Genomic DNA, 9057 nt, shown 5'->3' with positions numbered 1-9057 from the left:
TTAGTCCTTTGGACTAATCTTTTCCTTGTATCCTGTTCTCTTCATTCTCTCTTGCTCCCGAAGAGATGAGACCAGTGGAGTATCTTAGATGTCCGCTCACAGTCTTTTAAGACCCCAGACACTTCTCACCAAGGTAGAATGTAGAACATTGTCTTTATAAACAGTTGTCCATCTTTAATAAGGTTTATTTTACCCATTGTCCAGCCTCCTCTGAGTATGCAGCTTCTGTGTAAGTAAGCTCCAAAGACGTATACCTGAAAACTTATAATTAAAGTCACTCTTCATTCATTTGCATTTAATGCAGGATTTGGCAGCCTAAATTGTGCCCAGGATGACAGAGGAACCAATAATCACCACAACCCCTTCCCATGGCCCCAGGCACAGAGCTGACCCTGATGTAATCATGGAACCTTTTTATCAATAGGCTTGAGACATGGTTTTGGGCTGATGATTTATCATTCAATCTCTAATGGCAAAAATATGTTTAAATATCGTGTTTATTTTTGCTCTGCTTTTTAATAAATGCTGTTCTCATGATTCATTTCACGAAAGAAAAGAGGAGACCAGACATTTTCTTATCAGTTGGAAAAGATTACTGCCCAGTGATTTAAAAATACAGTCCTGCGTGAAGTTCTGTTAGGTTTTCTAATATCTCAATTTTACAGATGAGCAATTTGAGGCATTGAGAGGTTAAGTATCTTCTCCATGGTCACACTAAATGCTGGAGTATGATTTGATCCAGGCAATCTTGCTCCAGAGTCTTGTACAGTACTTCCTAGTGTGTGTGTTTTGGGGTGGTTTGTTTGTTTAATCAAACTGTAGCATGTATGTTCAATGTATATGTTGATACATTTTTAACCACTACCCAGATCAAGATACAGAACATTTTAAGCCACCCAGAGGGTTTCCTCTTGCATCTTCTCAGTTAATAACCCCCTCTCACCTACAGGTTTTAAATAGCTCATATATTTTGAGATTGTGAACCTCTTGCCTAATAGTAACCTTTTAATAGGCTATGCCAGTGCTGCTTTTATTTTTACACAAACCACATATTTTAGTCTTTGATGTCTCTTATGCTTAGCAAGATTAGAGGAATTGTCTAAATATAACTTATAAAAGTGAAATTCCTATTTTACAAAGTAGAAATAAACATTAGCTGATGATTTTGTATTCACAGTGGTTTCACTGGGGTTGGTGTCACCCAGTGTGATAACTCATGGTGTTACCGCCACCCGCACCCCCACCCCAGTGCCATGGGTGGGGCTGGCCAATGAAACACCTGCTGTGGGCAGAGCGGCCGGGCCCCACTCCCACCCTACCCTGCATGCTGGCCAAGTGCCTCACGGCCTGCCCTTTCTGGCCCTGCCCCCTGCAGCTCCGCAGAAACCCTCCTCTCTGCCCAGCGGTGGGCACCAAGGCCTGATTGCTGACACCCTGACTGGCAGGTGACCATGGTGGGGAGGGGACACCACCGTAGTGTCACCACTGCCTTGGTGGCCCCTCTCCCGGTGGCACAGGCCTGTCCTTTGCCACTGCAGCAGACCCTGGGGTCATTTTGATGTCACCCTTCTGACAGTGTCAGGGAGTGCAATCCGCACCCCCTGCACCCCCCTAGTGATGCCACTGTTCATTCATTCACTGTTTATTGAGCAACTGCCATGTGCCAACCACTGAGCCAAGTGCTGGAATGCAGTGATGGAAATCTGTAGTTCCTGATCTCAGGGAGCTCATGGCCTAGTAGAGAGTAAGACACAGAGAGATAAAGAAACAGACCAGTGACATATGCATTCAACTATAAAATGAGATAATTATTTTATTTTTTGGTTTGATACAAGAAAGCCTTTTTTAATTTTATTATGCTTAAGGTGAAAGTTTACAGCTCAAGTTTCTCATTCAAAAATTTATACACAAATTGTTTTGTGACATTGGTTATAATCCCCACAATGTGTCAGCACTCTTCCCCTTTCCACCCTAGGTTCCCTGTGTCCATTTGTCTAGTTTTCTGTCCCTTCCTACTTTCTTGTCTTTGCTTTTGGGCAGGTGTTGCTCATTTGGTCTTATTAACTTGATTGAACTAAGAAGCACGTTCCTCACGTATGTTACTGTTTGTTTTATAGGCCTGTCTAATCTTTGGCTGAAAGGTGGACTTCGGAAGTGGCATCAGTTCTGAGTTAGCAGGATGTCTGGAGGCCATAGTCTTGGGCGTTCCTCTAGTCTCTGTCAGACCAGTAAGTCTGGTCTTTTTTTGTGAACTTGAATTTTGTTCTACATTTTTCTCCTACTCTGAGACCCTTTATTGTGATCCCTGTCAGAGCAGTAGGTGGTGGTACCCAGGCACCATCTGGGCTCAGACTGTTGGAGGCTGTGGTTCATGTGGTCCATTAGTCCTTTAGACTAAAATTTTCCTTATGTCTTTGATTGTCTTCATTCTCCTTTGCTCCAAGCAGATGGGACCAATAGATATATCTTAGATGGCTGCTGTTAAGCTTTTAAGACCCCAGATGCTACTCACCAAAGTAGGATGTAGAACATTTTCTTTATGAACTGTGTTAATGCCAATTGACCTAGATGTCGCCTGAGACAATAGTCCCCAGCCCTCAGCCCGAGTAACGCAGTCCCTCAAAGTGTTTGGACGTGTCTAGGAAGCTTCTATGACTTTGCCTCGGCGAAGTTGTGCTGATTTCCCCTGTATTGTGTGTTGTCTTTCCCTTCACCAAAGTTAACACTTGTCTACTTTCTAGTTAGTGAGTTCTCCTCCCCACTCCTTCCCTCCCTCATAGCTATCAAAGATTTTTTTTTTTTTTTTCTGTGTATGAGCCTTTTCTTGGGTTTTTATGATAGTGGTCTCATACAACATGAGATAATTATTTTTTACAGTGCGGGAAGAAACACAAGAGAAAAATCCCCAAAATCTGCTTAGGGATTCAGGGATGCTGTTGCAGTTGGGGTACTACGTGAGCGTTAATGAGTTTTCCAGGAGAATAAAGGGGATCTGTGGGAGCAGGAAGGACATTGCATTCCAGGCTGAGGAAACAGCTGGTGTAAAATCATGAAAGCATAAGAGGATATGCACATCCCTCACTCTCCTGATGAAGGAACTATACAGCAATTCAGTATTGTTGAGTGGGGGGGGGGAGAATGATACAAGATAGTTGGTAAGAGGCTTCTAGATTTTATCAGGTAAGCCTTGTATGTCATGGAAGAATTTTGAGCAGAGGAGAAACAATCAGATTATTGTGTTAAAAAGTGTACACTCTGGCATTGCTTATGAAGGATAGTCTATGAGGAAAATAAGAGTAGAGCTAAGATGGTTAATCTCTTGTTAGACTTGAGGAAACTGAGGCACAGAGAAGGGTTAAGTAACTTGCTCAAGGTGATGTATTTAGTAAGTAGTAGAGCCAGGATTTAGGAGCCCTGGTGCACAATGGTTAGGCTCTCAGCTGCTCACCAGATGGTCAGCAGTTTGAACTCACCAGCTGCTCTGAGGGAGAAAAGACCTGGCTATCTGCTCCTGTAAAGATTACAGCCTAAGAAATTCTGCGGGCAGTTCTACTCGTCCTATAAGATTGGAATCAACTCAAGGTACACAACAACAACAGCAAGAGCCAGGATTTAAGCCCAGACAGGCAGCCTGACTCAGATTCTGACCTCTCAGTCACTATTCCGTGAAAAGGTCCTGAGTTAGGACAGAGGCAGCTAGGATGGAAAGAACAGTCATGGGGGTTAAAAGAGGAGAGAGGAATCATGAAACATTTCCAGGTATGTGGCTTTGCTGACTGGAAAATGGCGCTACCTTCAAGTTGGTTTTAGACATATTTTACATTGTGTTACACCTTTTTCTTGATGGTTGTGGAATGTCTCATTTAAGCTGCCATTGTTATTAATTCACAGAAAAAAAGTCCAGAATGTTGACCTAATTTTCCAAAACAAGTTGCATATCTACTGATGAATGCATGAGAACTTTTGGAGGCTTTCACAGTGGTTTTGAGGTAAGTTCAGTTATTTTTTAGACAATACTCAGTATTGTTCCTAGTAAACCATAATAAATTAGGTTTGGCTTTTTTTTATAAGCAGTTGAACTTAACCTTAAAAACACTGTGAGAGTCTTAAACAGTTACCTCCTGGCCAGATTTTTCTGATATCCCAAAGCCCAAAGTGAGTCAGAAGTCCCTGAATATGTTTCCCAGGTGGTCTTCAGTAAAGGTCCATTGTGACATGTTATAAAGTATTATTATTCCATTTTGAAGATGAAAAATTGAGTTTAATAAAGGTTGAATAACTTTGTCCAGGTTACGTAAGGGTCGAACTAGAATTTGTGCCCAAGTGATTATGAACCAGACTCTCCACCGCGTCACATACTTCCTCCAGGAGGAGAGAAGTTAGACATGGCAGCAGTGTGCTTCTCTGTGAGGGAAGGTGGGCTGCCTGAGCGGCAGAGTTATTAACATAGTATACAATAGTACGCTTACATTTCAGTGTGGCTAAAAGACCTAGGTCAGACCTTTAGAGAGAGCATTAGCTACCAACTTGAAAGAAAAAAATAGAAAAAAGTTTTAAAACATTGAGAAGTGTTTCTGAAAAGAATATACATAATTCTTTATAATCTGGGATTATAATCTGAAAACACATAGTAACTTTGTTACCATCTAATAAGTCTCAAAACCCTCCTCATTTTATGATCACCTAAAAATGGCATAAGATGTGGCATCCTTAGGAGGGCACTTGACAGCTACTGACAATACTTGGAGGGCCAGTCACCTTGTTTTTGCCCAACTGCCTTAACTTTGAATAGTTGCTGGTCAGTAAAATGTGCTTGTTGGGCTTGCTTCGGAAATTTGACTTCTTCATTTGTCTTAATATTGAAGAAGCTTCACGTAGTTTTGATTCAGAATCATTAAGAGGCCTAGCAACAATCTGAGAGCATAATGATACTTTGGTTATTTTGCATGCATTAAAAATAATCAAAACACAGAGACATTGAAACACAACATTTATTTCGAGCGGTCATTCTGTATGCATGCAGGGAGATCATTTTGTTTCTAAAAACCAGTGGCTCAAAGTAGGCTAGTTACAATTGTTTAAAAAAAAAAAAACCTTTGAATTAGCTCAAAACAATGATATAATATTTGATTGTTTCATGATTTAATAAATAATTTGCAAATGGGAGGAGCATGAGTCCCCCTGCGTGAATGAAAATGAAGGAAAAAAATGCTCCCGAGGATTGGAGATTTCACAGCAACTTAATTTTTTTCTTGATGGATACAAATTTCCATGGTGACCAAGTACTTTATGGGTACTGACTTAACGTTAAAAAGTAGCTCCTGAAAATCTGGCCCTTTACCCATTTGTAGCTATGAGACCTCTTAAAATTTAAATTAAGGAAGCACACAGTCTTTTTCATTAAATCACAAGTAACAGCTTTGTTATTGACTATCCTTTTCTAGCTGGAAAACACAATACTTTGGCAATTTGAGTCAGGTTTTTACGGTTAATTTTTGATCTCCTGGGTCACTATGAGTTGGAATCAACTCAACAGCAACTGGTTTGGTTTGGTTTTGGGTAAGGAAAAACCCTTATAATCAAAGTAAGATGTCTGCTATTAATTTTTTTCTTTCACACATAACAGAGGATGCTTACAGTTATACTGTTGGATGAGGTGGGATTAAGTCTCTGAGATGGAGCTCCTCGGGGTGTTTGTTGTATTATCTAAAACTGCTTCTCGTGTATTTGTAGGGATGGGTGAGAGTAATTGTTCGTGGAATAGAAAAGCTCTGCTGCACCGAGACACCATGCTGGCGGCTGCAGCGATCTACGGAGGTAAGGGGGCTGCCCTCTCCCCCACCTGTTCCTTCCTGAGGAACTTGTGCCATGTCATGTGATTTTCTTAAATTGCCTGTAATTTTTCCTTTTCTCTTACAACACCTTCAGACTTCTTGTACCCTCACACTATTCTAACCTCTTGACTTTCCTCTCAAAACATAGATCCTGTAGGTCCATACTGTTTTTTGCAAACAGCCTTTATTCTTGGCTTACTGTCAACTTCTGAGGGAGGCACAGTGGTTAAGCACTCAGCTGCTAACTGAAAGGTCAGCGATTTGAGCTCACCAGCTCGCTTCGCAGGAGAAAGATGTGGCAGTCTGCTTCCATAAAGATTTACAGCCTTGGAAACCCTATGGGGTGGTTCTACGCTGTCCTGTAGGGTCTCTAGGAGTCAGAATCGACTCAGCAGAAGTGGGTTTGTTTTGGTTTGGGTCAGCTTCTCAGTGTTGAGGATTTTCTCAGAATCCTGTAAGTATCCTAGTACCATTTTCTCTTTGGAGGATGTCACTTTTACTGAGCAGATATTTTTTTCTACTTGCAATTTTTCAGACGGTAACCATTATTTGTCTTTATAGAAATGTACAGAAATGAGGATGGTTCATTACCTGCCACGTATCAGATCTATTACATGATAGGATGGAAATACCATCATTCACAGGTAACATTAAGACAGATCATTTTTCTTGCTGAGTTCACATGTTCATTTATTTTTTATTAAATTAACTTAGGGTAAGGGATTGTTTATATAAGACAGCATTGAAGAGTTTAATTGGGAGTTTGCATATATCTATTTCTTTTTTTTTTTTTAATTGTACTTTAGATGAAGGTTTACAGACCAAGTAGTTTCTCATTAAACATTACACATATTGTTTTATGACATTGGTTAACAACCCCACGACATGTCAACACTCTCCCTTCTCGACCTTTTTTCGTGAAAATTTGTGTATATCTATTTCTAATGTCTTTAATCTTTATTATTTTCAGGCAAGACCAGCTGAAAGAGGTTCTGCAACCGTGTCATTTGGAGAACTAGGAAAAATAAACAGTCTTGTGTCACAGGGGAAAAAAACACAATAAATATTTTATTTACTGTTAATGCAGTCCAAATTTTCATCAGAAATTGGTAGCTTTCGCATCTAAAATCATTACATTTTGAAGCAAGAAGCAACACATAGCCACTTACTAACAGGCCTTAATAATGAACCTAATTCCACATCTCTATTTAGTAGCCACTCAGTTTGACGTGGTTTCTGTGTTCAGGTGGGTACTGTTATCTAGTGATTTGAGTGCCTTATTTGCAGTCAGCCTAAAAGCAAAGGAAACATTTCCCTGAAAATTTCACAAATATGTTTACATGTATAAATGCCTGACTCCGTGGAAAAACATTACTCATGTGACATTTAGTTCCTTTTCTCCTTTCACTCTTTTGTTATTTCTCTGGGAGGACCATGGTTATGAAGATGAGGGGAAGAACAAGTTGGTAGGCTCTTTACGAGTTGTGGTTTATTTAGAATAAAAACAAAGAATTTTTTTGATGATTGTGATTACTGGAGTACTTAAGATGATTGATCTGAAATTATCTGACATACATTGACTTCTTCGCCATGAGTAAGAACAAAGGGTATGTACCTTCTCTAGAGCTTTGCTGTTATGTGGTTTGTACTTTAGAAGAGCATGTCTCTTTATTGAATTCCTCCTCATCTTTTTTTTTTTTTTTTTTAATACAGTGAAACCTGTGAGAGCCTGAACTTGACAGGACTGCCTTATTTTTCCAGGTCTTACAAGTTTTCTGCCTTTGATAGGGTCCAGTGTGACCACTTTTCTATCAGTCTCTATTAGTGGACAATACTGTGTTTGAGTTTTCCTCCTCTGACAGGTTTCCACCTTGCACAGGTTTCGGCTTTCTCAGGTTTTACCATGTTTTTGGCGAAAGTTTACACAGCAAATTAGGCTCCCATTTAACAGTTTCTACACAAATTATGCAGTGACATTAGTTACACTACCTTATCTTTTTTTTAAGAATCTGAATTCTAATCTTTTTCATCTGCATGACCTGGGGACCACCACACTTTTAAACTCTCCCCCTACCTTAGGTAAGAAGAAAACGTTTTAAAGAAGTACAGAGACAAAAATCATATATGAAAGTATCGGCACAGTGATTAAAAGAACAGTTTACTGTTGGGCTTTCGTTTCTGATTTCAGGCCTTCAGCACTATTAGCCTAATGTGAGTTCACTGTTCCTTCATCATCCAGTAGGATTCAAAATTATTTGGAAAAAGTCAAGCTCAGACAGCTCAGGATAGGTGGGAAGAAGATGGTGACAAGAAGGAAGCCCAGAGGAAGCTGGGAAGAAAATGAGTGAGTGTCAAGTCTGGTTTCAGATGTCAGTGGTGAGCTGTTGGCTGTTTGCTGTCCTTCTCATTCCGCCTAGGTATGGCCCCAGCCTCTTCAGCCTTGTTGTTAGGTGCCATCGACTCAGTTCCGACTCATAGCGACCCCGTGTACAACAGGACGAAACACTGCCCGTTCCTGCCCCACCCTCACGATCATTGTTACGCTCGAGCCCATTGTTGCAGCCACTGTCAGTCCATCTTGTTGATGGTCTTCTTCTTTTTCACTGACTCTCTACTTTACCAAGCATGATGTCCTTCTGCAGGGACTGATCCCTCCAGATAACATGTCCAGGCTATGTGAGATGAAGTCTTGCCATCTTTGCTTCTAAAGAGCATTCTGGCTGTACTTCTTCCAAGACGGATTTGTTTGTTCTTTTGGCAGTCCATGGTATATTCAATATTCTTTGCCAGCACCATATTTCAAAGGTGTCAGTTCTTCTTCGGTCTTGCTTATTTGTTGTTCAGCTTTTGCATGCATATGAGGCGATTGAAAATACCATGGCTGGGGTCAGGTGCACTTTAGTCCTCAAAGTGACATCTTTGCTTTTAAACACTTTAAAGGGGTCTTTTGCAGCAGATTTGCCCAATGCAGTATGTTGTCTGACTTCTTGACTGCTGCTTCTGTGGGTATTGATTGTGGATACAAGTAAAATGAAGTTCTTGGAACAACTTCAGTATTTGTTTATCTCTGTTTATCATGATGTTGCTTATTGGTCCAGTTGTGAGGATTTTTGTTTTATGTTGAGGTATAATCCATACTGAAGGCTGTAGTCTTTGATCTTCATCAGTAAGTGCTTCAAGTCCTTTTCACTTTCAGCAAGCAAGGTTGTATCATCTGCATAAT

The 9057-nt window shown here is 40.4% G+C and overlaps 1 protein-coding gene across 1 annotated transcript in view; it reads left to right on the top strand.

The window, feature by feature from the left end:
• The window catches only part of NDUFAF5 (NADH:ubiquinone oxidoreductase complex assembly factor 5), a 40030-nt gene extending 33118 nt beyond the window's left edge, over nucleotides 1–6912 (top strand). Inside the window, 3 exon segments of the mRNA XM_004376486.3 lie at nucleotides 5734–5817; nucleotides 6396–6478; nucleotides 6805–6912. Coding sequence (XP_004376543.2) covers nucleotides 5734–5817; nucleotides 6396–6478; nucleotides 6805–6897 — 260 coding nt within the window. The 3' untranslated portion in view covers nucleotides 6898–6912.
• The last annotated feature ends 2145 nt before the right edge of the window (nucleotides 6913–9057 follow it).

The sequence above is a fragment of the Trichechus manatus genome, unplaced genomic scaffold (genome assembly GCF_000243295.1).
Source record: "Trichechus manatus latirostris isolate Lorelei unplaced genomic scaffold, TriManLat1.0 scaffold00042, whole genome shotgun sequence".
NCBI classification, from domain to species: Eukaryota; Metazoa; Chordata; class Mammalia; order Sirenia; family Trichechidae; genus Trichechus; species Trichechus manatus.
Note: the sequence above shows the minus strand (reverse complement) of the source record. Positions and strands in the feature narration are given on the sequence as shown.